Consider the following 27,953-nt stretch of genomic DNA (forward strand, 5'->3'; position numbering starts at 1 on the left):
GCTCTAAAACAAGGCATGCATTGATTCATGATTGTTAATAACAGCTTTAAAATTGCAATGAATCTATGTACGAGGTGTTTAAAAAAATTTAAATTGCTTCAACTCTTGAAGTAACATTGGCTTTCTCTGACCCACTTCACACCATCTGCAACAAATTTCAAAAAGCTCAGCGGATCAACTCGGGAGGCTAGTTTTATTTTGCCACGTGAAGCAGTCAAATTTTTGTTTTATAACTTCAATTTGCAGGGAAAGCCTCATGGAATAGAAAATTCCATCCTTCACCTCAGGAAATTTTCCTTACCATTGCACTGACCATAAGCATCTCATTCTATGTACAACAAACGTCATTATGTCCATGGTAAAAAATTACAATGCATGGCAATACCGACGACAAAATACCCAGCAAAGTAGCCTAAAACAAGCCTTGTGCCCACACGCTGCTCCCGCCATCTCATAAACTGCAGTATCAATTCATTCTTGCTTACATCCAACAAGGAGTCATTACCGGCGAATCCGTTAACGTTCTGTCTACCGCCAGTGTCTTGGTGTTGGGCCTGTTCCTCACGAGGCCGACAGACTTCTTCGCTCTTGTCACTTGTCACATAAGCCGCGTACCAGAAAACCACCGGGCAACTGGACGCAATGAATCTGGTGACCACCTGTGAAGCCAAACATGGAAATGTTTTTTGAAAATTCAGCGAACCTACTGTGATGAAGTAACATTAGCATGGAAAACTAGCACGGAGGGTGTTCTGTCACCAACCAACACTCCCGCATGTAAAAAAAAAAATTAACAAATTTCTGTTCCTACCTGTACATGCATAGAGGTGATGCCGAAGAGAAGCAGTGCTGCTAAATGAACGATGTACACAAACGACTTGTTGCTGAACACACCAAGCCACGGCCTGCCTTGCACGCTTCTCCTATTCTCCAACTGCACCTGCGGCGTCTCCAGTAACCCCAACACGCGTACATATTGCCATCTCTTCCGACAGTATGTTGCGACTGCATCGACGCACAGGACAACCATTGGCAATGCGAGTAGAAAATTGGGCAATTGTTTCAGTTCGTAGTACTTCAAAAAGCCTACATTCCAATGCTGAGACTGGATTGCTGTGTAAGGTATCGCCATGCTCTCATGACAAAATGATGGTGCGTGGTCTAGCACAGGTATCGTCATCCCGTAGAAATAACTGGTCACGAAAGACACAATGTCACTCTCACTGGTACAAATTGTCATAAACGAGTAAATTTGGAACAAGACAAATGGAAGAAAGATTATGCAACATAGTGGCAGTACAGATGCAATCCAAAGAACGTCCTTAAGATGACAACATGTCATCTTCCACAACACAGTTGCCTTAAGTCTGCTTTCTTTACGTTCGAATTGAACAACATCGTTGAATAAGGCAGCACCCTTTTTCACTGAAAAGTACAAGAGGAACGCTACTGAGATGATGCCATTGGATCGCACCGCACCCGAGAATGCGAAACAAAGTGCAGAGCACAAAAGTTTGTCATGTTCGAGCGCCAGCATCCCTGCGAAACTCAGCAAAGCAAAAAGAGATTCTGTGTACGCCGACGTCATGAACACGCTGGCCGGGTTGATGCAGAACAGCAGCGCTGCTTTGTATGCGAGCCGTTGACAGGACAGCACACGAACTCCGAGGTGATACAGCAATACTGCCGCACAAGAGAACAGGAAGATGTTCAGGGTGACAGCAGACAGCAAAACACGGCTAAACAAGTGCATGCGCAAGGATAACAACTGTTGTAACGGGAGCACAATGATTTCTGCAAAGATGCGGACGACGCTTGGGAAGAGCGGGAAAAATGCAAACATCTGCGTCTCGGTGTATCCGTGCTGGACGATGTGGAGGAAATAGGAGGCATCCCACTTTGAATATCCGCCGAGGAGGAAATGGAGAAATCTGTCGGATGCTGAGGGGTTTGCGATAGGCTCCAGATGAAATGCATCGGCCTGATGGTCAGGTAGTACATTAGCAAACGCAACCTGCCAAAAGAAAACAAGTCATTCTGGCAACATCATACCAATGCTAGACTCTGTCTATGAAAAGACATTATAATATCTATAAAAATACATGTGCATTCAGATTTGGCAAATGATTATTCAAGATTTATGCATTTTTAACGTTTTCATTTCCACCAATCAGTGAGCATCTACCTGATGTGATAGCAATTGCTGACAGCTACAAACCAGTCAGGAATCTCACTGTCATTTCTGGCCAGTGGCTTAGTTTGGCTAACCATTGCAGAAAACAGCCAGCATTTAGAAATTTATCCGATGTTCAAGCTGTGGCAAACATGAGAGTTGAGAGGCTCAGATTAGGCACAACCATGACAACTGTGCCGTAGAAATCTTACCTGAATCAAAATAGCCGTTAACCGAGACAGCAGAGCAAAAAAAGCAACACTAATGGGATAGGAATGGTTTACAACGAGTCGAGGGAACATGATGTCAGTGTGTCAGTAACACAATATCAATAGTCATCACACATCATGGTCATGATTGCAGTCTTGAAATCCTGTCAGTTCATCACAGTGGACCTAGAAACAAAAGAAAAAGGCACCTCGCTTACATTGTTTTACTTTATTTCCCCTCCACAAACACAAAAAGTTTTAACAAATACATGTAACACATTCAAAGCCCTGGAACTCGGGTGTTCGTAATATGCTACGCTTCTACGTGGGAGCGTAGTGGATGACGAACCCCTAGAATTCTGCTAGGGTAGGGATAACATATATGGTACAATCTGACCATGAACAGTAACCAGTGTTAGGTAGGCCTAACAATCATGACATAAGGGAAGTGGAGGGGTCTTGTAAAAAGCAACGCTTGTTCAGAAAAGGACGAATATTCAACTATTCCATATACCGCAGTCTGAGGAAGAAATGTTGCATCCTGACTCCACTTTTTTCATCATGTATCATCTCAATAAAAGTCAGTCATTACAGAAATGCTGGAAAGACACGAACTCTGGACTGAGAAACATTTGCCGATGTTGTTGGGAACTTAGAAAATTCTCTGCACTCCCCAGAGACTTTGTACACAACTGCTGAAGGGGAGTCAGGATGCAACATTTTTTCCGAACACTGTTACTAGCACTGAATTAATGAAGAACGAGGTATGCAAGAATAAACCTAACGTGTGTGACCGTATAGTCACCAGGTTCTTAATGTCACCTGTTGTCAAGTCAGTAAGTGGCGAAATAACATTAACATGAATAAGGGACCTGGATTGGCCTTCCACTTGCCATGAGTGACACCCGATGCATGGCCTCTCTCTTTTTGACCATTTGTGAATTGTGCAACAACCGTCCCTCACAAAACTTCAAACAATGGGCCTATCACCAATTTCCAAAAATATTCCCAATATTCTTCGAGGGTCTTGCGCGAGAGAGCGATCCCTACACTGCACTTACGTTTACACCATTGCATGCCATGCTTGCATGCAGTGCTGCGCTGGTCAAAGTGTAAAGGTCACCTCGATTTAGGACATGCATATGCATGATTTCGAGCTGTCCAGGTCATTAATTCTCGCAACAAAGCATGAGCTATCCTGCAGCGCGAGGTTGCCCATCCACGCGCCCGATTTACAGCTTAAAACTGTCATATCTTCCATCAAGTTGAAAACAACATCACGTATAGCCGACCGTGGAAAGACTTCCTCTGTGACAGACGCTGATATAGCTTTATATGTGGGCGGTAGGCTGTATTTTGAGACCAAATCTTCTTCCTACGTACCTGTGTGTGGTCGACCGCTAGCGCTAAAAATTGGGGGCGCTGTGGGCCGGGGGAGCTGTGCAGCTGGCCGTCATGGCTGTGGGCCTGCTGGGGGGGGGGGCTGTGATTTTGTGCACGTAACCACAAATAATAACACCGGTTGTGTGCATTTCTGGTGGGTTTCTAACTCATAATCCTGGCTCTGTGGCTAGGAGGAGAGAGTTCCATAAACAGACACCGGTTCCCTGTAGCTGTAGTAACCTATAGCCTCAGACAGAGTATACCATGGAGAAATGTTTTATTTCTCCATGAGTATACTAAAGGTATATTCATCAGACATGTTAGAGAGCAAAACGTGTCCAGAAAAGTTCCATTTAAAAATGATTTGGGAGGGAAGATACCAAGTCGTTGACTTGAAAAACCACTTGTTTCAGACCAGTCTCATAGGGTAAAGGGTTTGTGCGGAGGGTGTCAAGTGGCGTCCATATATGGAACTCTCAATTTGATTGTGTCTTAAAGTTTGTTATGTTTGTGAAATAAACAAGTTAGCATGGTGAAGTCAAGTTAAGACTTGTTTCCACACTGTGTGCCCCACAAAGCACCCTGATATGTCAGTCTGAGTATGTGATCGACCAATCAGAGGTGGCATTGTGGCAAAACAGATATTTTTCCTGCAGCGCTTACCAGTTTTGCCCTTTCTGTTACCAAATTCTTCATTCAAGCACTTACCACTAATATAATAGCCACCCCCCTTCCCAACTGAACTTGATTTCCAAGTTTGCAATCTACTTTGTTGTAATTTCAGCCATTTGTAGGACCATTCAGCAACCATGAAGATGACCGAGGTGAAAGATTGCCCTCTGCAGTTTCAGGAATTTGTTCCTGTTGACCACGAGAAATCCTGTCCTAGATATACCACAGGTGATCATTGGAGTCCTTCTAGAAATTGAAAAGGTTGAAGCCGTGTTGTAGAATATGCAATACTGAGTGCTTCGAGTGGTGCTGTGAAACTAGCCACCCTCGGCATCATGGTGGAAGAAACATCAGGATGATGCTCCCCCGAACACCGAGGGAGGCTAGCTTTACTGCACCACTAGCTTTTAGTGTTTTTCATAGAACGCCTCTTCTGCCTTGTCTGTAGATATATTTGCCTGGTTCAAGCAATAGCTGATTAATTTGGTGTATTGTAAATAGATAAAAGGTACATCCATTTCTCTAAGAATGTTGTTGAAAATTTACCAGCACTTTTCCCGGCTACAGTACCCCTTCATAAAATGTTTGAATTCAGCTCTGTCGTGTTGACACTTTGGACTGTGCGTGATGCCCAACGTACCCACCAGTATGCTTTGAACACAGTGCCGGTGGTCAAGTGTATAGTTCTTTGGTTGCCGTGGGTACAGATCTTTTGGCTGTGGAATGCAAGATAACAAAAAGAGCCAATGCCACATGACTAGCTCTCGGCCAATCAAGATACAGAATCCATGGCTGAGGTGTGACAGACGGCACCTATAAGATGATGGAGCAACATTGTGCTTATCAAGTAGAGTGCAAAAGAAAATTTTCACGAGAGTCATTCAAGTGTAAGTTATGGCCGCTTTTTCGATTTAAGATGAGTTTATTCACCTTGAGCAGAAGCACCTCTCATCTTATAAAAAGAGCAGTGCTGGTCAGGAGTGTTTGTTTTGTTGGTAGCGACGCGCACGCAAGGCATGCATCTCATAGTCATTCGTGAACCAATGAAGTAAAGCTCCTACCAATGGAGCTTCCGTTGTTAGAGAAATGGCACCCTCTCTTGGTCCAGCTCAGTGTCTTTAGCACAGCAAAAATCATGTCTGTTGTGGTTGTCCTTATCTTGCAGTATTGCAGCGCGATGACGACGACGGTATCATCATAGACGAGTTGGACACTCTGCAACTTGAGCTGGAAACGTTGCTGGCGTCGGTGTCCAAACGCATGCTGCAGCTGGAGACAGAGAACAAGACACTAATCGACTGGTTGGAGAGACGAGACAAAAAGGGAGCTGCTACCCCCACACCGGCGAGCGGCAAAGGCAAACCTGTAAGCCACTCCAGCGCACTCCTCAATTTGCAGTTGTTATTCAATGTAGCAAAATGAGTCATAAGTCACTACAGCAAGTTTTGGGTGGACAGCCTCTAACTGTGTGTTAGTTTTGAACACGTGCACAACGGCAGGAAAGGACTGGTTTGACTGCTGTCACCATGCGTTGCAAAGTCTCCCACTCACCTATCACCGTGCCAGTCAGCCACGCCCCCAAAACAACACCAAGGCATTTTATACATTGAGTTTTGCTTGTCTCAAGTTTGTGCGTCCTGCATCCATTATTTGAATCTCGTAATTGGAAAATATTTTCCAAGCTGTGTTGACACGATTGTACCAGAAAAAGTCAATTATCCGAATTGTTAGCAGTCGGGACATGAGCGTTACAGTGCAGTTGTTTTACTGTAATTCCTAACTAGACGGACTGTCCTATGAAGAGCCCAGTTACAAAGCTCATGGAAACTGGGTTGGATTAAGTTGTCAACTACTGCCATAGTTTCTCACCCTGATTTTATTTACTCTGATTTTGTTTAATGACGCTGATTAGAACAGATAAGTGTTTTGTGTCTTGGTCCAGCAGAAAGATGAGCCGACCACTCCGTCGGGGAAGAGAAGCCGGGTCGAGGAGAAACCAGACAAACCAGAGAAACCTCCCAAGAAAATCAAGGAATCGGGCGGCAAGCAGGGCGCGATGGCAGCCACCGCAACAACGGTAACACCTGTCACGTCAGGACGACCCAAGGCAAAGAGTATGCATGTAAGTCAGATGAGATTGCCTCAAACAGCTCCACATTGCTATCATGTACAAGATGCCTGCACTCAGGTCCTCAAGCTAGTGGCTCATTCTAAGACAGGCCATGGTACTTCAGTTCTCAGAATCTCTTGAATCTTAACTGGAAACTTTCATTAAATAATCGTTGGCAGGCCATCATTTGGAAATGTAACTCATCCATAGATTGTAAGAGAGCTGTTTATCATGTTTGTAGTGAACCATTTGAGATTCAGTAAAGTCATTTGAGGGGTTTTGGTGTTTTTTATAGGAATGTGTAGGATGTAGCTTCCAGAATTCCTTTATAAGGGGCAATGCTCCTGTGAATTAAGAAGCAAAGAATTTTGCTGTTGATTTTCTGCACAGAGGGGATTTTATTTTCCAAGAATTGGAAAGCATCCTTGAAAAAAGTAACGAGGGACTGAGATTGGAACGAGAAAAAGGAAAAGATCTTATTTCTTTCCAGCAAAAGCTCCAGGAGTACGAATTCACAGATGATCCCTTAGCTGAGCCACTGGCTCCCCGCATCCCCCGCAATGATGCACCAGATCGATTCTGGACATCGGTGGAGCCCTACTGCACGGACATCACCAACGAAGATGTAAAGGTGCTGGACGACATGCTGAAGACATCAGACGACGACATGGACTACTTCAAGATCCCTCCCCTGGGGAAACACTACGCCCTGAGATGGGCACAGGAGGACCTACTGGAGGAGCAGAAAGAAGGTGGGCCACCCAAAACAGACAGACAGACAGACGGACAAGGGAGACTGACAGACAGATTAGAGATAAACAGATGGTTTATCACCTAATCCACCTTGAGCAGAAGCCCCCGTCATTGGTTGAAAAGAACCATGTTGATGAGGAGTGTTCATGTTCTTGGTTGCAAAGCGACCACAATGCATGCATTTCATAGCCGGTTGTGAACCAGTGAAGTCCATTTCCTATCAAAGGAGCCTATGTTGCCAGGAAAATTGCGCCCTCTTTTGGTTCTGCTCGGGGCGGATAGACTGTGTGGATAAGCAGCCTGCATGAGTGAATGATCAGAGTCAAGTTTCCTACACTGAACGTTGGAGCTTCTTGGTGGAGGAAGTTGTGGTCAGCCTCCTGTGTCCTTTTTCAGAGGAAACCTTTATTTTCACAAGGATAATACTGAACTGATCTGTGTATTTGTTCGATCATTATGAAGTGAGCTTCATTTACTTTAAATTGTTTCATTGATTATAATATTAGTAATTTTTCCATTCATTTTATATTGATAAGAGGAGAATTTTGTGGCTTATGTATTGTTTCATACAATTGTGCCCAAATTTTGTGGCTGTATAGAGTTGGTTTTGGACGTTACATAATGTGTGTGGACTTACGGATTGTACCATCTTGCCATCTCTTTCCATTAAAGGAAGCAAAATGGGTGAGAAGAAGAAAGGTTCAGTAAACTCAGCAAACAGTAAAGAGACCAAGGCCCTCCTCAAGAAAGCAGAGAGGTACGTGCATGACCCTGTTCTATCTGTGGGTTTTGAAGGATCCGGTCGAGTTTGGATATCATTGACATTCTAGTTCCGTATTTCATACAAAAAATGTGCTCCAAGACGGATGGCACGACATGAAACGCTGTCAAATTACCGTTTATCCCTGTTTGAACATGAGTGCGTTTAACTTAAATTTTTTTTCAGTCGCGAGGAGGACATCTGTCCATTTGGACCACTCACACAGCGCCTGATCTCAGCGTTAGTCGAGGAAAATATCATGACACCGATTGAGGACATTATCTCAGAGACGACCCCCAAGGTATGGAGCAACATTTCTGCCATCGTCTCATTCAGTAGCTTTGCAAGTTCTGCTAGTCCATTTTAACTTGGAATGTCGTTCACAGGAAAGTACCTAGTTCCAGAATTTCAACAACAAAAAGAACACCACGGTGTCGCTGTGGTCATTTTCACGTAGAGTGTAAGTGTGTATATGCTTGGACAGATCAATGATCAGCAGACGTTGATGCCATCATTTCAGAGTGATGGTCCCGACAGCAAAGATGGAATATCCCCCAAGAACGGCAATCGATTTACTGTCCCTCACACCAGGGCTTTGGAAGCCAGGCTTCGGGAAGAGCTGCTTCATCTAGGTAAAGCCGATCTCAAGAATACCTTTTTCTGTTGTTACTTTTAAGAGTATTCAAGCAACCCTTATGAAGTGATACAAATGCTGCAAGGTGAGTGGGCTTTGACCATATTAAAATTGAGCAACCAATGTCAGGAAAGCCGAGAGGTAAAGTCTGTCCCAAGCTAGTGAGGGTTTGTCAGGCTGGTGTTTATCTATATCTGCTGAAATACTGCTCATGGCCAGTGGCTAGATTCGAACCACTTACCTTATGATCACAAGTAGCTGGTCTGAACCACCAGACCTCATTTTCCAGAAACCCCAAAGAGAAGGCTGTTACGTTTTGAAGTAAATTTCAAGCACATCAATTACCTAGGGACAAGTTAATTTGTCTGGACCATTAACAGAATGGAAGTGGTAAGTTTTCTTCACATAGTTTTGTTTCTAACGCTTATTAATTAACTTTACAATGAAATCATTCTCGTAGGTCTCCTAGACGCAGACGACCCAGTCACCGACGACACAGACGATGAAATCTTGGTAGAACTTCAGAAGAGGCAAGCCGAGTTGAGAGCCCTGTCAGCACACAATCGCAGCCAGAAGATGCGATTATATCGACTGGCAAAGGAGGAGATGAAAAGGCAGGAGGTCCGACAGAAACTCAGAGCTGCCGATAACGAAGTAAATTGGAGAGAAACTGTTTCATGATGGACAAAGGATTAAAATCGGAGGCACTCTGGACCTTGGTCCAATTTTATGTCATTATTGCGAAGCACGTGATTTTTATGCTAACAAGCTTTGTTTATACTGTAAGTAGTAAGCGGGATTAAAGGCACCCTTACCTTGAAGGAGCTTATTGTAGTGACTTAGCAATAGAAACTGTAAGCACAACCACACCAAGCACGGTCATTAAATAGTACTTAAGGGTAGTAATTTTTTCTTCAAATAGTAAGCGCGACTTTTCTGCTGTTAAGCAGCTTCGTGAAATTGAGCCCAGGTGTGAAGAGTGACTGTTGTCGGCTGTTTGTGCCAAATGTAGACTTTCTTTATTAAATGGGGAGTGTTTGATTTTACTGTTGGTGATGTGTGGACTGCACCAGGTAATTGAAGCCAAGAGCTTGAAGTTTCTATGTGGTTGAAAAATTACTAAACAGTAAAATTAAAACATTGAAAATATGATAACAGCATCCCTTGGTGTTAGAGGACATTTCTCAAAAGTCCCCCCCACTGACCTGAATCAGTGCCCTCGTTTGAGACTGATGAGTGACTTTGGATGGGCGTTTGTGAAATCGTGGATGGGCTCAACTCTAACTCTGCGCTTGAGTGTAGGATGCCGAGAGGTTGGCTTAGTAGAATTGTTCACGACAGATTTCTCCCCGGTATCACTTCAGACTGTATCATTGGACTTTTGTTTCAGGCAATGGATGCATTCCGTCGCATCATGGCAGCCAAGCAGAAGAAACGCTCGCCCACTAAAAAGGAAAGGGACCAGGCCTGGAAGGTCATCAAGGAGAGAGAGGCACTGGTGAAGCAGCTGGAATCTATGTGAGTCGAGGTACCAGACAATGCGGCGTTGTAGCTCTTGGATGGTCGGTATAGACTGTTTATTGTCTGGAATTATGTGAAGGGACAGAAGACTCTGATGTTTGAGTCTTAACAGGAACTGGCTCAAAGACTGACCAGAGCTGTATATAGAGTTGCGACATGAGTGTCTCCGTTGTTGGAACCAAAATGGTGGAACATGCATCAGAGCACATGGACAATTAGCACACACACAGCCATTACGTTTCCCAAATGTGAAGTCGGCACCACAGCTCTGGACTGGACGGGTTAGAAAACAGTATTATAGAAAATAAACTCAAGGGCCAAAGGTCAAGCCTGTCACCAGCCTGTTCCAGAGAGGGCTTTTGAAAACGTAAAACTCGGTTGGGTTAGCAAAACCTCCTGGGTTAAAGTGCCGTCTCAGTAAGTTTGTAAAGTTGGGAAATATTTTTCATTTGGAACCGGAAGCAGAAACCACTCGGATGCAGTATAAATTGGTTGCATTTTCGTTGATAGGTTGGCCTCGTAGTAATCCTTCAAAGTGCACCAGTATTGTGAATTTGTAATAAAATAATGAAAACAGGCATCTTAACCAGAGTCCAGTTCTTAAAAATCTGTTCACATATCAACCTCTTGAGGTTTACCCAGGGTCTGCCTGAAGCAGTTTTCAAGTATAAACTGATAAGAAAAGTGATTTCTTAAAAACAAAACTGGACTGCCGTAAGGTAACAAGTGTGACAGCTTTGGATGTTCACTGGTGAAAGGATTGTTGGTGCTCTTACAACCCACAAATCATGAATCATCGGGAGACAGTTCTGTCATTGTCAAGTGACTCTTTATTTCCTGATACACTACAGCTACAAGACAGCCCAAGGAGCCACATTGTTGTACACAGTTTGTTCATATTTACCAAGTGAAATCAAGTCTTCCGCTTGTTATGGCAAGCAATTGCAGACCAGCTGCCAACATTCCATCGAGTTACTGGATGGGTGGTTGCTCCGATCTGAAAGACTGACGAGCGAAACCCCCTCAAGAGCACGATACAAAACTTCACAATGGAAACAAGAGTCACATTGTCCAACTCTCCCTGTCAAGTGTTTTATAACGAGCCCAATTTGAATGAACTCAGAGAGAGCAAACTCACCCAGCTCTTGTGTTGACGATTCTCTCGGGATTCAACAACAAAGAAAAGCCTGAATTGAATTCAAATAATGCAGAAGCTCAATTTCTTTGACCTCAGATGAATAAGTCACCTGTACTTCTCAATTATGATTTCCCATGAAACAAACCTGGTAAGATCATACAAAAAACATACTTGAATCTGATCATACCCAACCTCTTAGTGTGGGTACGTTCAACATGGAGAAGTCAACTTACACATTCATTACACTGAACGTCTGACTTCACGGCAGCGCCTGCTGTGACTACAGCAAAGCATAACAGAGCACCTGCTGTGATTACAGCAAAGCATAACACAGCACCTGCTGTAATGAATACTCTTCGTTACTATTATGAACAATTCCATGTATATGCATTTGGGATTTGCCACACCTTGTCCTCAGAATGATACAGGTTCTCATACACATTCTAGACAATTCCAATAGTCCTCAGGAAAATGCAACATCACAATCCACAAGCCAACAAACGGCTGTCGCTACTGGCCAATATAAGAGGTCAACATTTGTTTATCAATGGACATATACGCGTACAGTAGGTACTAAACTAAGATTAACTTGTCACTATATCAAGGATGATAAATAGGAAATAAAAAATGAACGTATTTACCACTGTTATAGTCAGCTACCTGTCTCTACAATATACCAACCGTCCATGACACGTACTATACCTGAGAGGCTAATTACTGCATGGATGATAGAGTTCCGTTACACATATTCTCCCACGTGGCTAAAACTATTTCACCAGACTATTACCATAGCAATATATCCATATTTCATCACATGATTATATATTAAATAATTATAATTAATGCATAGATTTCATTAATCTTCACCTCTTTACGATTGTGCAAATCAACTCGGCACATTTTAATCATTTTTCAGTTGAACGGTAAAAATTTAGCTTGTGAATCTGAACTTCCACCCTCCACAATCCAAAACTATGAGATTCTGAAGCTTAATATGTTAGACGTGTCAACAGACCAATCCAGTAAGCCCCGGGCACATGGGCACTTTACAGGTGTTCTTCTCCAGTGCCACACTACCTGTTCCAGCCCCGAGCATCATACGCGTGTGCACGCATGTCGGACTTTCGTGCTCCTATGTTGGGCATGAATCACAGCTTTGATTGGTCAGAACACAATGGGGCAAGGATTAATGGATCAGTCTAAACAAGAGGTCAGAGGTACCAATGACAACTAGTTCTTTCCAAATAAAAGTCGGGACTAGGAGTTACATTTGGGATACTACGTACATCTCAGACGCCTGATACTATGGGAGTAATCAGTCACCAGATTAAGCATCATCACTGGTAGGTCATCACTAGGTGATTCTGTTACACTGGTTGGTAACCATAGAAACGTTACATCATTTAGTGCACGTCCCTCTACCTTTACTGTCAAGAAAATACGTTTTTTACAACCTGGGCAACACTTTCCATAAAACGTGTATAAATATGACCCCTGCACCACAGTTTCATCACAAACACACACTAACAATTAAGTGCACATATTTTGTTTGCATATATATTTATATTTATATCAAATCACCTATATAAAAGAAAAAAACTTTCGAGTTCTTTAATTTCCGTGCAATATTTCAGACATGAAAGAATCCAGAATATTTCATCACGGTGCTCCAAGCTGGCTTCATGTAGTGCTTCTCCAGCACTGATATGGGCAAATCCAGCAACGTTTTGGAGGACATTCCTGATGGCCCCCATCAATGGGGACCAGCATTGTGTTGGGTGCTATGGATAGCAATGAATAGTGGCTCCACCCAATAGCTATCACAGTGCTTACCGCCATTTATACCAGGCAAGATATGGGACGGATGGGTACCCCCCTACCTGTTCAATCCCTATACACACTCTAGACTATTGTTACCTAACACATCCCCCCTAGAAGTCTGTAAAGAATTCCTGAGATTCCGATCAAACAATGACCAACACAAAGGCGGGGGCTCTCTCCGTCCCATATCTTGCTTCAAATGCCGCCATTGGTGGGGGCCACTGCAAATGACCAGTCAATGGTCATGTTTGTTTGACACGGATCTTGATCCATCGTTGGTTTACAGACACCAAAACTCACCAAATAAATGGTGCGAACCAGCGTTAGGATCACTGATCGAGATTCAGATCCGTGTGAAACAAACAGGCCCCTTGTTAACATGGTCTCCAATTCGTCTGTAAACCTTTACCCTGATGCTGCCATGTTTGTCTTGTTCCCCGTAGACCCACTGGCAACAGTAATACAACTACTTCACATGATAAAAAGGAACAGAATATTTTTCCTTCTAGCCTCAGCTTGCTTTGAATGGTAGAAAAGCAAGATGGCTGCCCCGAAATAGGGGTCTATATCCACTGGTCACATGTAGTTGTCATATCAGAACATCTAGAGATTAAAAAAACATGCTGAAGTGACCTGAATCTGCCAATGACCGTTGCATCTAAAAATCATAAAAATGCATGTTTCACAAACAAACACGATCATTTTTTCTCACAATTTCAAAATCCTCAATTCAACTGTACTATTGCATACCGTGGTATCATCACTGATAAAAATATACGCCCACATTTATGTGTGGGACTTTTTCGGCGAGTTAATGTGAAACAAATGACTATCTTTGTGCCTGCACAAAACCTCAAAAACAAGAATGCGCTATTTACAAAACCTCAAAATTCATTCAGAAATGGAAAGCGACTTCTTAAATAAAATTCCTCACGATTCCAAGCCCTCCAATTTTCAATATACAGGTTTCTCACCCTGAGGTTGGTTAGGGTGAATACACCAACGCTGTACTACCATCAATGGCATGCCTCAAATTTCTGAATTACCCAACCTCCAAAATCACGACCTTCTTTTTGTTTATCACCCGAACTCTATTCATCCAAAGCCATTTTTCTTTCATTACAATCTTCCTGGATCCTCCAAAATCCATCACTGATCAGAAATCAATTGGCACACCATTTCACTTGGACTGCCAAGGGACATCAATTCCCGTGTGAAGCAAATCAATCATTTTGGTGGATTTTGATTGGTCTGGGAGGCCAACAGATAAACCTCCATAAAACTCACAATCATTCTCTCCATCCAAATTCTGAAGTCCGTTTCCATCAATTAACAAAGTACACCTGAAAAGTTTCAAATTTTGTACACTTCTCCACTAAAACACTACACATAAAATTGACATCGGCAAGAATTCACAATACGTCATCAAAAATTATAATACTTAAATTCCTGTTTCAGTGCTTTTGTACATGCATGTCTCCCAAACTTCCTAGTATACTCGCCTAAAATTTCCTGCTCCTGGAAAAGCTTTTAGAAACACCTGTTAGACTGGGCAATAAATGAAACATGCCACCTGGAAGGGGTTCTGAATATTCTCTCTGGTTATAAGATGCAACTTACTGCCTTAGATTTTACATTACATTAACCACTTGGCACTTTAGACAGTTTCTGAAGCTAACAGCAATATACACATTTGATACGTCAAACAGGCTACTGGTTAGAATATCGACAAGAATGTAATATGAATTTAGTGCTCTGAAATATGTGATTGCCGAGCTTTCAGTAACTGAGTACCTTCTTCAGGGCAAGCAGAACTGCCGAGCTTTTAGTAACTGAGTAACTTCTTCAGGGCAAGCAGAACTGCCGAGCTTTTGGTAACTGAGTACCTTCTTCAGGGTAACTGAACCGTAAACTCGGCAATCACATATTTCAGAGCACTGATTTGATATTATATTCTTGTCGATATTCTGATCACGGTGCTAAGCAGCCCTTCCATATTTGTCTAAGCTACTGGTTAGATGGGCTTATTCACATACACTGTTATTGGTCTCAAAAAATTCCAGGCTCAGTCACTCCACAATATCCCTTGACCTGGTGAAACACGGACTCTGCCCTTGGAAGAGGATTGTAGGAAGCGGATTGTCCAATCTCTGGGGAAGTGTGGTTTGAAACAATCTCAACTCTTCTGGATTTTTCTGGGACCAGAAGAAGAGCGTAACTTAGCAACCAGACTTAGATGCCATTACCAGGGTGATACTAGTCTTACGTGCAGGTCACGATGAATGCCTATTGGACCAAGCAGGTCTTTGGACTTGCCCCCCAAAAAATCACAGGCGTCAAGTTTAAGAGCACGTGGGACACAGTTGCATAGTCAGGCTCTTCTCAGGGGGGCAAGAATTCCCACACAGGGGGTCAGTTAAGTCCCCTTTCCTGCCTCCCGGCTATACCATCGAGTTTATAAAAAGACAGCCCTTTCAAGGACGTTGTTAAATAGGTCTATATTGTATGTCCAGACGTAGGTAACTCAATACAGATGACCTGGGGAGGGGGGGTGGGACAAGAGTTGTCCCCACCCAGCTGCCACCACTGGTGGGACATGCACATGAATGTGGTGCTATCACAATAAAAGCATCTCCTCTGATTTTGTCAGGCTTATCAAGTTTTACAAAATATCAAATAATGACCACCTATAACAGCTTCTTCACATCTCCCGTGTCTGGTACCCTTGTGTTTATCAACATGGTTACAAGTAACAAGGTGGATACAATTATTCTTTCCGATGCAAAAAAGGATATCCAAAGAAACGATCAATGCATATGAAATACTTCGCCTGTACCAATGTGAACTGCTCTGAGGTACTGAAAGAGCCTTCTGTTGGACAAAGGTAAAAACAATTCTCCATGGGTCAAAAAAAGAAACAAATTTTACTAACGATGTTTCAATGTTGTCTATTCTGTGAAGCTTTAAGGATTCTTGTATCTTACAAATCAAATCTCCAAACCAATCCATAGGTGACTATCTGAATTTCATAGTAATTGAAAATGCAGGCCGAGGAAATGTTTGTGTCAAACTCTCCAACTGTCACGTCACTCAGCAAAATATACAGCAAGTACGAACACGCATAAATATGAATTAACACAGCACTTGGTTGCCACGGATACAGTGCTCTGGTTACTATGGGCACAGTACTCTGGTTGCTAAGGACACAGTACTTTAATTGCAACATGTACATGCAAAAGTACAGTACTTTTGGGGCTAAAATAGTTCAAATACTGGACGGTGGACAGTTCAAATTTGACAGCATGATATTTGGAGACTCAACAGGCGAGGTATTACTTCTCTTAATTTGAGTTACAAATGAACACAATTTTATTTGGCATTGGCTTTGAGTTACCAAGACTCAATCAATAAAATCAAAACATGTTCATCAATCTTGGTTTTCTCTCTGCTTTGGGTGCAATCTGTACTGCGCATGGCCCAGCAGTGTATCAGATTGTGTGAACAACATGACGGATGCCTCATCTCACCATTCATGATGGCGTGTCTGAAGATGACACAATCACGTTTGACTTCGCATAATATTAACAGTACCAAACGTGAAATTAAAACACAGTTCAATATTTAAATCAGACCAGGTAAATCAAGAACTTGACCTGTACTCTTCTTTAAAATTCAGTTCACCTCCAAGTTAGTCTGAGCAACTAATTTCTCAGCCCTGGCTGAGTACCTGGTTCTCAGTAAACTCGGCCGTCGTCTATCTCATAGAGACTATACTGTTCGGTGAATAAAACTCAAACACCAAGAAAAAGTGCCACTTTCAGGAGCAACTCATGCTTAAAACAACAACGTAACTATAGCAATCTCCGCGGAAATTTCTCCTCCAAAATTTCCACTTGATGAATTAATCAAAAATTCTTGACTCATGAAGTCATGACGCAGGCATTGAAATGTAGCCCATTTTACCAGTGATGCATGCACTTCAGGTTACAACTTTTGTTTCTGGCTAAAAACGACGCTGTGCTTTAATGCAGCACATCTTCCCAGTAACCGCCACGTGCAGCCGAATTCTGACAATCACATTTTCAAAATGTCCCACTTTATGGCATTCCTTGTCAAAAATAAACAGTTTCTCAAAGACGAAATCACAAATCAGTATACTTAATATTTCAAATGTAAATTGCACGACCAATGACAACACTTCCTTATTTACATTACAATAAATAAAATTTATGGAATAGTATCATAGAAAGAAGTACAGTTTGACAAGTAAAATTTCACACCTGTTTCGCATCATAAAACGGTGTAAGAAGTAAATCAAAATTGATAGCATTATTGCAACAATGGCGTTGAGTATCTTGAGGTAAAAATGAACGTAGTCGTCCAATTCAACATCACATCATCAGACCCAATCACGGGGTTGTCGTTTTCTCATCATGACATTTCCTAGTCTCAACGTTTCAACCATCAATGAATCTATTCCCACACAACGTTGATTTGTACATGTTTACATTCCTATCCAGTCTGACGTACATATCACCTTCATTTCTTGCTTGCTGGCTCCCTGCCTTTCTGACATGTCTGGATGTCGATGTCCGACAGCGAGTGCAAGACACGAATGAATCAATCTCAAGTTGAATTGTGAGAAGACAAAGTTTGCCAAACCTCAAGCTGTTAGATGGGCTGCAGGTATTTGTATGGAAACAATCCCGTTTGTTTCCTGCTACATACATGCACCCAACCGCCATCTTCATTGGAGGTCTGAATCACCACCTGACAAACCAAAAGAAGAAAAACAAAATCCCAACAAGGACATCAAGGCCAAATAAGTTGAATAATAATTCTGATGATTTCAAAGCTACCTGGGCAGGAGTGTGATAAATTCCAAGATGTGGCCCAACCTAACAACTAGGCCATAAGTCAGCAGAACAAGTTGTAATCTCAGGGAATTTAAATGGATCTTGAACAAAGGAGTTTGCCAGGAACCCTCACTATTTTTCACTTCATAATGCCCATCTGCATCAGGATTCTGAACTGATATATCAAATAAAGAGCTAATTTTAATACTTTGCAATGTTTAAAGGAGCAGAAAATGGTCTCATTTTAGCCTCACTCTGTGGGGTTTCAGCCACAAATTTCAACCCTTGAGAATTAATTAAGAGAATGTTTCCCCTGGGAAAAAAAATGGAGTGAATGTAAACTGACTTGATCTTTCTTGAGAGCAATCCCATCCTTGACGTCTTGCGATGCTTTGTAGGTTCGCGTTACTCTCACCACATGTTCCCAGGGCTTCAGTGATGTCACGCAAAAGGAAGGAAAGAAACCACACTCGCCGTTCAACTCTCCCTGGGAAAAACCATGAGGGGAAAAGTTTATTTACGGTTTGCATCAAAATAACAATACAAACACTTCAGTTTACTTTTAAGACAAGCTGAAAATGAAATAACTCTGTACTCCTTTCATTTTACTTTCGTGAAAGTGAGAAGAAGTGATAAAGAATTTACATTCCACTACTCTGTGCTCATTTCACTTCATAAAAGTAAATTAAATGAAACCGCATTCCACCATTTCATATAATTTAATTTCACTTTTGAGATTTGAAATGAACTAAAAGTGAAATGAAACGGACTGAAACAAAGCAAAACAAAATGAATAGTGCTGAGGTATGTACCTTCCACCACTCTGTACTTCTTTTATCAATCACATGGACACGATCGCCGGCTCTAGAAAAAGCAGATGTAACACTGAAATCATCAAATTAAGGATCATTTGTAGATACACGCCAGGTGATTCCCAGATGAAGCAACAATCACTGATCACGCTTAATTTCTAGACTTAATGTTTGAAGAAAAGTTTTCTTCGGACAGTCAGTTAAAGAAACCTGATAAAATCAGAGTGCGGCGCTCAGAACTGTGCGTAGTGGAAGATTTTGGAGTAATTTAGGGGCTTCCATTTGACCAAAGAGTGAGAGAATTGCTTCTTAAAAACTGATGAAGTTTTCACCAGTGAAATTTTACCTCAGAGACAAGTCGTCTCTCATCATGCCTTCAAAGTTATACAAAGCCACAAAGTCTTGATCATTGGAGCTTGGACTTGACGACTGCAAGAAGAAATGAAGTGGTTTATGACTTGCTCTTCAATTCACGAAATGCTTGGAAACAATGTAACAGGAGTGAAGACAGCATGTTCAAAACGAAAAATACATGACGAAAGATGAACACAAAAAACACTTGACTTAAATTTACTGACTTTCATCCCACAATACCCATGCAAAACATGACACATTGAAACTGATTTAGGTACTTGTTTACTTGGTTAGCCAGTAAAATGCCAAAAACATGAAAGCTGTAATATTGCTTGATAAATACTAGATGCCAAGCCCACAAATGAGTAAATCGTAATTTGCATTCAATATGCATATGCTTATTAGCAGCATATGAATTAAAAAAACTGCAATTTCAAAATCACATTGTGATTCACATCATCAAAATTCACGTCCCAAAAATTCACACTCCCAAAATTTACAAACCCAAAATTCACAATCCCTAATTTCACAATTCTAAAAATCACAGTCTTAAAATTCACATTCCCCCAAAATCACAATTCCCTTGTCATTTCACATCTAGGGTTAGCATTAACTTTTGTTACACCAGCTTCAAACACCAAACTCTTCATACAAGGGTAGATCTGGGGGAAGGGTAGATCTGGGGGAAGGGTAGATCTGGGGGAAGGGTAGATCTGGGGGAAGGGTAGATCTGGGGGAAGGGTAGATCTGGGGGAAGGGTAGATCTGGGGGAAGGGTAGATCTGGGGGAAGGGTAGATCTGGGGGAAGGGTAGATCTGGGGGAAGGGTAGATCTGGGGGAAGGGTAGATCTGGGGGAAGGGTAGATCTGGGGGAAGGGCAGATCAGGGGGGGGAGACAGGGTCCCCCCAAAACCAATGTGGATTTTTTTCTAATCAATAAGAGTGAAGATATTAAACGTCTTAAATGGAGGTCGTTTTGTACAGACAGCGCCATTTTGTTCGAGAAACTGTTTCTGAGCAGCTTCTTAATAGTGGCTGGTGGGATCAGTTAATGCAGAAGTGCACCGGGGACACTGCTTTATTTGCTTCGGCCCACCCCTAAAATATTGAGTCTGGAACTGGCCTTATCTTCATATACATGTGCTTTTCAATGACCTGAACTAAAAACAATCCAATGTTACTTGTGGGGTGATGCACACTCCGAACAAGGGTGAACAGGAAGACAACGAGCACATATGCATGCACCACTGCACCGTACAACAACACTGGTCATCATGCCCACCTGGTCAGCAAACGAAACTCGACCACGGCGTCGTGGCCGGACTACTGGACGGCTCAGGCAGCCTACTAAAGGATGCACTGGTGAATATCTTGCGTGCAACTAAAGCATTCGACCAAGTACAAAATGATCGAAAGTAGTAAGCGACTACGTGTCGGCACAGAGACAAGCAAAGCGAATACTCTACAGTGCTCCTAGGAAAGCTTACTTCATTCATGCTCCAATTCGAGAGTTACAACTTCAAGATCTGGCACATCTGCATTGATCTTCCCGATTTCACAAATTACTATCCAATTAAAAATTTGTTCCCTTTGTCCTACCAGTCCTCAATCTTCTGCGGAAAGATGAAGGACTGTAAATATTAATAAGAACTTTTGGGATACAATCATTTGATTGGCCTGATGGAATCAAACAGTTCATTTGTCACCTCCTGAAATTCTTCTAACCATTGCACTCATAAATATTCATGATTTGTGTACTGCGAACATAATACTGCCAAGCATGAAAGGCAATCAAAACTACTTCCAAATGATGGGACTATGATGACCACCCACAGTGCATGCTATCTCACCCTGACAGAAGGCTCACTGTTCCTCCCGTGTGTATGCTGCTGCCGAAGGGCTGGAGAAAATGGAATGCCACATTTACTACGCCTCATACATATTCATGAGCAACAGCCGAATTCTGATTGGTCAAGCCACTGTTTTTGCCAGGTGCCAGACAAAAATGCAAAGATTTTCTCTCAATGTAATCAAGTGTTAAGAGGACATGTGACTTACAAGGTTCTGTGTCCAAGGACATGCTCTTGCCGTAGGTCTCCAGTATCTTACGTCTGGTGGATGTTGAACTCGGACTGTGGAAATCAAGACAATCAAGAGAAGCTGATTACATTCCTCAGTCCCTTGATTTCCAGAATGGGTGAAGGTTCCATCCACCTCAAAAGATCTTAGCTGTCGAAGGGCAAATCTGCTTGAAACTTGGCATGCTCAGCATGACACCAGATATGAACACATGCGAAATTTGAATTTCATTTCAATCAATTCAATTCTATCACTATCTACCAAAGTCTACCTGTCTAGGAAATATGAACACTTTGCAAGAATGGTTGTTATGATTTCACAAAAATTGGTGCCTAATGACCATAAGACATCAGCAGAGAAACCCCTTAAGGTTCCTCCTCTATGTACTGCACATTTCCAAAGTACACTTATCCATTCTGCCAACTCTGAACCCCACTGAACTAAGAACACACCTGTGTGGAGCCGATTTAGACTTGTCTAGATCCCGACTTTCTGGAAACAGGGAGTTGGTGCTTCCACTGGAATGCGAGCCGCTGAGAGAGGAACCCGACTGGTGAGCTGTGGTCGCCGAGGTGCTGGATACCAGGCTGGGACGGGGAGACGTATCGATGTAGGAGCTACTACTGGCATTGGAGAGACTAGCAGCGCACTTGATAGCTTCATAGACTGGATCCACATCTGATAAGAATGATTACAGTAACACACGGACTTGTCCCTGAACCAGCTTCAGGAATCTAGACATCAGTGGGGTCTGATGAGCATGAACGATGGAGGGCGCTCTGCCACATCGAAAGCAATTTTCCCTATTTCTTTCAAATTCTAATGTATATATAGAACTCAATAACACCTTTGGAAAATAAAACCAATGAAATGGAACCAGGGTTGAACATTTAGCTTGTGTAACTCAAACTAATGAGTTCCGAGGTTAACCTTGCATGATTGATTAGTTCTTAGCCTGATTCTTTCCGAGTCAAACAGATTTCTTATTTTCCATTCATGATATGCACTAAATGCTAAACAAAATCACTTGAAGTAGCTAACACTCACTGGAGTCATACTGTCTGGGAATCTCCAGCTCGGAAGAACTTTTCTGGCGACGTAAGAGCTTTTTCTTGTCAACCTTGCCAAGAAAGAAAATGAATGAAAGAAATTCATCAACATTATAAAGGCCTTGGTACGAGTTTCCATTACTAAACCTTGACCATTTTGGCAAGCAATTTTGAAGTAGCATTTCTGTCAGAATGTAAGAAAATCAACAAATTTGCACACTCAAAAAAAAAATTGAGGGAAAAAGGAAAAACCTGCATACTAGTGGTTTGATGTCACGAACGCTTGCTTGCCGGCGAAACACCCTGTTGGGTTTCTCCTGAATGAGATCAAAGTGAGTAAAAATTAAAGGTGATACTTGAAATCATTACTGATAAAAAATAAAGGGCTTGCTGATAATAATATGCCGTGATTCTGTGGGTATCTGTGATGCTAATTATGAGAAACCCATGCAATTAGTTTCCGACTCTTTCTAGCTTATGTTTGTTTTCCTAATCTTTTCTTTCTCACTGGTTTTTCCATTCTTTTTTTCAAAGCAGGAATCCTCGTCCTGTGTTCGTAATGGATAAACCGGTGTACATGCCAAACAATGGCCACATGCTTTATTTGGCACGCACAGGGTTTATCCTGAATGAACACGGGGCGAGGGTTCCCGTCATTTCCTCTGTTTTCTCAGAATGATGCAATCTACATTGCACATTCAGAATTCGCATCTTGGCATAAACAGGAAAAAAGCCCTTTTAAGCTTGTTTTAGTAGAGCTCTGAAGACAAATGACACTGCGCTCAATTTGGATGCTTCCAGATTTATTTGAACATATGGAATCAGAGAAAACATGTTTTCCTTCGAGGTGCTCTTTAACAAGTTATCCCGACATGACGACACTGACTTACCATGCCTCCTTTGCATGCAGGTATGCCGTCTTGGCACCTGTGGTGCACGTTGGCTTTGCACAACTTGCATCGGAGACCTTGCTTCAGTATTCCTACGAGACAAATCAACAAGACTCGTGACACTTTAAATCTTGCCAACAAACAGCCCTCCTCGATCTTACAGAATTTACCAGGATGTTTGAAATTTCTTTGGGGGGGGGATGTAGGATCAGTTTTTGTAGATCCGAGCACTTGTCTTGTTGCCCGACATTCAGCCTTTTGTTCTTTTCAACGAGATAAAAATATTGGCAGCAACAGCACAAGGAAGTCACTGTTGGAGAAAAAAACTGCAATTGGGACAATAAGTTCCAACACAACGAGGGGGGAAAAAGTACATTTTGGATGATTTAGAAAGCAGCTAGGAAGGAAACAATGAGAAAAGTCCAAGTACATGGAACTTTGAACAACAGTTTTTTTTCAACTTGTAATGGTCTTCAGTACATCTGAAGTTGTCAAAAATGCAACATAAAAATAGGAAATCATTTGAACCAAAGAACAGTTGCATGCCTGATGAGAAGGAATATTCCGAGCAAAGGAACAATAGGGCTGTGTCAAATATCCGAATAACTAAGTATTCGATCCATTTTCGAATATTCAAATATTATTTTCCGAATTTGAATATTCAAATGCAAATTTCATGAAAAGAAAAGGAAATTTTTCTTTTGTTTTAAATGAGAAAAATTGCATGATGGAGGCTTGTTTCAAGTAGTTTCAAATGAAAGATGTCAGAAATCCTACGATTTAAAATGTAAATTGTTCACTAAACAATTTAAAGGAGTAGAAATTTTCAACAGGACAAGAAGTGTTGTTCATCTCTTCAATCTTGCTAAATCGTGGCTGGAGATATTCCTAGATGCGACAAGCTATTACATTGATCATAATGTACAATTGTGTGTGTTATTGCAACTGATTTTGTATATTGGCATTTTCATCAACAATCTGCCGCTCAGTGCGACCGAATATTCGGATATTCCATCAAACTGAAGGTCGAATATTCAAATAGTGAATTATTGGAATTGACTCAGCCCTAAGGAAATCCTCACTGCCTTTTATTTGTCACTAACCTTTCAGGAGTCCTCTGCAATTATCACAAAAAGTCGGCTTCTTAAAGTTATACTCCTGGAAACAATGCACTCTCCTGCCGTTGTCCAGCAAGTCTGAGAATGAATCCTTGGCTTCCGAGGACACCGACGATTGTTCCGAGTGTTCGCCGTTGCCAGGCATCACAGCATGGCCGTTGCTGAGCTTCCAGCTCAAAATGTCCCGAGTAAATAGTTGTAGCTGATACAGCAAAAAGATCGCATTCACCTGAGTTTAATCGGGATTAGACATTTCTCCCACAAGTGTGTCCACTAACTGAAGTGAGCCCTCTATAATTAAACACGGTAAATCAACCTTTATTTTGACATCTGTCTCAAACCGGTTAGCAAGTTGTGACTAGTGTTCCTGTTTTTTGTACCGAGAATGTACATCACCAAGGTCAACTCTTATAAGTTTATTGAACGGTCTTCCGACATCAGAAACATCTCATCCTGTGAAGTAACACCGTCACACATGCTCTAACTGGCTTTATTGATTACGATGATCATCAGTACAAACCTGTGCTCGTTTGCTTTCCAGAAACACTTCACTTCGTTGCAAGTCGTACTTGTGGTTGGCAATCTTTTTCAGAAACTCGGCTGCCTTGGCATGCTGCTGGTTAGCTCTGATACTACAGAATTAAATGAGTAATTGAGGCTTAAGATAACCCACGAATACTACTTGAAGTACCTCGGACTGTTTCCCTATTCAACGACGTGCAACTTGACCATGTATTAACATTTGATAACACCTGCTGAGATTTAATAATGCCTGCTATGTAAAAAAGCACCGGTACCTGGACACGAGACAGTTTAATCCATGCATATCGGTCACGAGTCCGTGTGCGACTCAGCGAGCAAAACTTGTCTTATGTGCACCAAGCCCATATTAGGAGATTGTTCTGGACTACTTACACAAGGAATATACCATAAAATGGATGGGGGCATTCAGGAAACTGAAAGTAAAATTATTGAACGAAATCCTTGGAAATTTATCACATATACTGACTTCTATTGGCTCTCTGACTACAACAGTATTTATGAATGCGGCTCAGGCATTGGTCGCGTTCATTCTCCGGAGCAGGTCATAAACGCAAGTTTACAACGGGCAAAGCTTATATTTACTCCCTTGGTAAAACTAACGTTGTATGGCATACTGCCATATTTCTGTGGATTTTAATTATTTTGTTTCATTGTAATGTTAGCACTGTTTTAGGGACAGGTGCTGACTACATACGTGCAAACTATAAAAAAGACACACGGGGGAAAAATCACTTCTCACAAATGTGAGATGGAGTTTCATCTTTGAGTTGAAGTATATTTTTCCAGACCTGCTAACCAGTTGTACTCCTTCTTGAGGTCAGGTAATACCACACAATAGATTAAAAGGTATTTAAATGAACGAGACCTCAATTCATTTAAAATTCTGGTCAATTATGCGGTGATGCCTGACCTCATGAAGGAGTACGACAGTTTGGCTGGTATGTTTCATCCTGGTTGCCCAGGTGGTGGGAATTAATTTCAATATTATGGTGAGGGTAAGTTAAATTTGTTTGAGATTGTGCAGGTGGTAATTACTTGTCATGCTGCTTAGTCAGTTTCATCAAGATTTCCTTTTCTGTGTTTATTCTTCTCTCCAAATCATTCACCTGCAGAGTGAAGCAAAATTATTCTTTACTGTGTTTAAAATTAAAAGCTGTAATTGGTTCCATGACTGGATAAGTAGCTTTAAGAAGACAGAAATGTACGGCCACAACACACTCTAAACCAACAAGGCATAACTGTCAACTCTCAACATGCATTGAATGGAAATCTTTTCGCATCTTAACAGGGTTGTAGTCGAAGCCACTTAAGGCCTTCACACAACCCCTCAAGACCAACACAAGACCTTCAGTCTGAATTCAAGTCACAAGCTATTCAAATGAACTGCAACCAAAGCATTCCTTTGTCATCGTTCACCCTGCTACTTGATACTGGTCTTACGCATGGTCTTCTACCTGGTCTAGTGATTGGTCTTGTGACTGGTCTTCTGCCTGGTCTTGTGATTGGTCTTGTGATTGGTCTTGTGTCTGGTCTTGTGTCTGGTCTTGTGACTGGTCTTATGCATGGTCTTCTGTCTGGTCTTGCAAAGGTCTCGACTACAACACAACATCTTAACATTCCTATCCAAAGATGCGTTCTGCACAAAGTCATCCTATTGGTCAAGATCAATCAAATGACCTTTATACATCACATTTATGTATCGATGCAAGACACATGGGAGGAATTTTAGACGGCCTGTGACTTGTGTTAGTAGGAGATTTAAAGATACAAAAACAAGACTGAGTAACCAAAAATATCTTGGCAAAATTGATTACATGAGACTGAAATGGAGCCGTTACCAGTCATTATAACTGTTTGTCAATATTTTCCAGGCAGTAAATAAGCAGATAAGATTGATCCAAACTCCCTACGATGTATGCAAAATCGGAGAATTGAGGACTCTTGGGGTAAAAGTATCCATTTCCTTACCTCCCTGACCAGAGTCTCATGTTTGTCACGCAGCACCCTCCCTGTGGCTAAATTCATCACTAGCTTGGTCTCAACAAAGTCCTAGAGGAGAGGAGAAAACCCAAACGTGTGCACAAGTCCGGATCCACTCACTTAAACGACTGAAGAATCTACCTTGCTGAAGCTTTCAGGAACATAAATTGTAAATGTGATCCAACCTAACAAAATGGGTCACAAGTCGCCAGAGTGAGTTTTGAATGAAAGGCCTTCGAGAGAATCGTCCACCGTGTAATTAATGAGAACCCTCAACAAATGCTCATTTTCGCGAGGATGTCAACGTGGGCGATACATCAAAACATAGAACTCATTTTGCTCTTTTCTTGTGCAAACTAAAGGCCGGTTCATACTCTGTCACGCGAATCTGATGTCGCAAAATACTTGCAGCCAAATTTGCTTGAATCACAATGTGTTCAACTTTTGCGCAGTCACAGCATAAAAACTTGATCTGTTTACATTTGTGTTCACTCTCAGAGTATGAGCCGGCCTTAACGGAATTACTAAAAATAGGATCTCCTGTGGGATGCAGTCACAAATGTTAACAGAACAGGCTTACCCTAGATGCACTGTGATCCGGTTTGACAAAACTGTAACGCCTCGGTTCCTTCTCGGATGGTGAATGCACGGATTCGCCTGACACCTCAATGTCTTGCAGTGCACGGACCACTGCATCCATGTGATTACCGTGCACACTAAGCTGAAAGAACAATTGTAAAGTGATCATAAGGTATCCCCCTTGAGCAGAAGCACCCCTTCGTTGGTTGAAAAGAGCCATGCTGGTCAGGAGTGTTTGTTTTGTTAGTAGTGACGTGACCGTAACGCATGCACATCATAGCTGCTTGTGAACCAGTTATGTGAAGTTCCTACCAAAGGAGCTTCTGTTTCTTGGAAAATGGCACCCTCTCCTGGTCCTGCTCAATTCCCATGACATGCATAGGAATTGCTAGTGATGGTTTATCACAAGCTTACCATAAAAACCTAAAGTTTCTTGTCAATACAAGTGATTGAAATAAGCCGTGACAGATGTCAAGTTACTGCAGACATACTGTCAAATATTCTGAGATTTCTCACACA

General features: G+C 42.0%; 3 protein-coding genes across 11 annotated transcripts in view; 1 reads left to right on the forward strand and 2 right to left on the reverse strand.

The window, feature by feature from the left end:
* Nucleotides 1-174: 174 nt before the first annotated feature.
* Nucleotides 175-3,821, reverse strand: pigv (phosphatidylinositol glycan anchor biosynthesis class V). 3 transcript variants are annotated; one of them, XM_022238396.2, is made up of 4 exons: nt 3,766-3,821; nt 2,386-2,568; nt 812-2,014; nt 175-659 (listed from the first exon to the last, which is right to left on the reverse strand). In XM_022238396.2, exons 2-4 carry the CDS (start codon nt 2,473-2,475, stop codon nt 348-350), a joined length of 1,605 nt encoding a protein of 534 aa, XP_022094088.2. In that variant the 5' UTR covers nt 2,476-2,568; nt 3,766-3,821; the 3' UTR covers nt 175-347. The 3 variants fall into 3 exon arrangements, with proteins under 3 accessions (XP_022094088.2, XP_022094089.2, XP_086987094.1); XM_022238397.2 differs by lacking the exon at nt 3,766-3,821 and adding an exon at nt 3,444-3,550; XM_087130968.1 differs by lacking the exon at nt 3,766-3,821 and adding an exon at nt 3,205-3,437.
* tada3 (transcriptional adaptor 3) lies at nt 3,562-10,801 on the forward strand. 5 transcript variants are annotated; one of them, XM_022238398.2, is made up of 10 exons: nt 3,562-3,726; nt 4,550-4,665; nt 5,603-5,802; nt 6,380-6,559; nt 7,038-7,299; nt 7,973-8,057; nt 8,247-8,361; nt 8,545-8,692; nt 9,155-9,348; nt 10,085-10,801. In XM_022238398.2, the coding sequence occupies exons 2-10, from the start codon at nt 4,575-4,577 to the stop codon at nt 10,214-10,216; spliced, it is 1,407 nt and encodes a 468-aa protein (XP_022094090.2). In that variant the 5' UTR covers nt 3,562-3,726; nt 4,550-4,574; the 3' UTR covers nt 10,217-10,801. The 5 variants fall into 5 exon arrangements, with proteins under 5 accessions (XP_022094090.2, XP_022094094.2, XP_022094092.2 ...); XM_022238402.2 differs by having other exon boundaries at nt 3,563-3,726; nt 6,383-6,559; XM_022238400.2 differs by having other exon boundaries at nt 3,563-3,719.
* Nucleotides 10,802-11,022: 221 nt separating this feature from the next.
* LOC110981176 (uncharacterized) overlaps nt 11,023-27,953 on the reverse strand; it is a 29,922-nt gene continuing 12,991 nt past the window's right edge. For 2 of the 3 annotated variants that reach the window (XM_022238520.2, XM_022238521.2), the window contains exons 9-23: nt 27,436-27,576; nt 26,844-26,924; nt 25,911-25,981; nt 24,853-24,964; nt 24,318-24,534; nt 23,215-23,306; nt 22,585-22,641; nt 22,323-22,395; nt 21,728-21,953; nt 21,255-21,328; nt 21,047-21,096; nt 19,189-19,271; nt 18,843-18,894; nt 18,377-18,517; nt 11,023-17,944 (exon numbers count right to left, since the gene is read on the reverse strand). In XM_022238520.2, coding sequence (XP_022094212.2) covers nt 17,846-17,944; nt 18,377-18,517; nt 18,843-18,894; nt 19,189-19,271; nt 21,047-21,096; nt 21,255-21,328; nt 21,728-21,953; nt 22,323-22,395; nt 22,585-22,641; nt 23,215-23,306; nt 24,318-24,534; nt 24,853-24,964; nt 25,911-25,981; nt 26,844-26,924; nt 27,436-27,576 — 1,569 coding nt within the window. In that variant the 3' untranslated portion in view covers nt 11,023-17,845. Of the gene's footprint in view, nt 17,945-18,376; nt 18,518-18,842; nt 18,895-19,188; nt 19,272-21,046; nt 21,097-21,254; nt 21,329-21,727; nt 21,954-22,322; nt 22,396-22,584; nt 22,642-23,214; nt 23,307-24,317; nt 24,535-24,852; nt 24,965-25,910; nt 25,982-26,843; nt 26,925-27,435; nt 27,577-27,953 lie in introns of those variants that run through there. The other variant, XR_015423599.1, reaches the window with a different exon arrangement.

The sequence above is a fragment of the Acanthaster planci genome, linkage group LG21, assembly GCF_054643075.1.
Source record: "Acanthaster planci isolate LZ-2023a linkage group LG21, COTS_SCS, whole genome shotgun sequence".
Classification (NCBI taxonomy): Eukaryota; Metazoa; Echinodermata; class Asteroidea; order Valvatida; family Acanthasteridae; genus Acanthaster; species Acanthaster planci.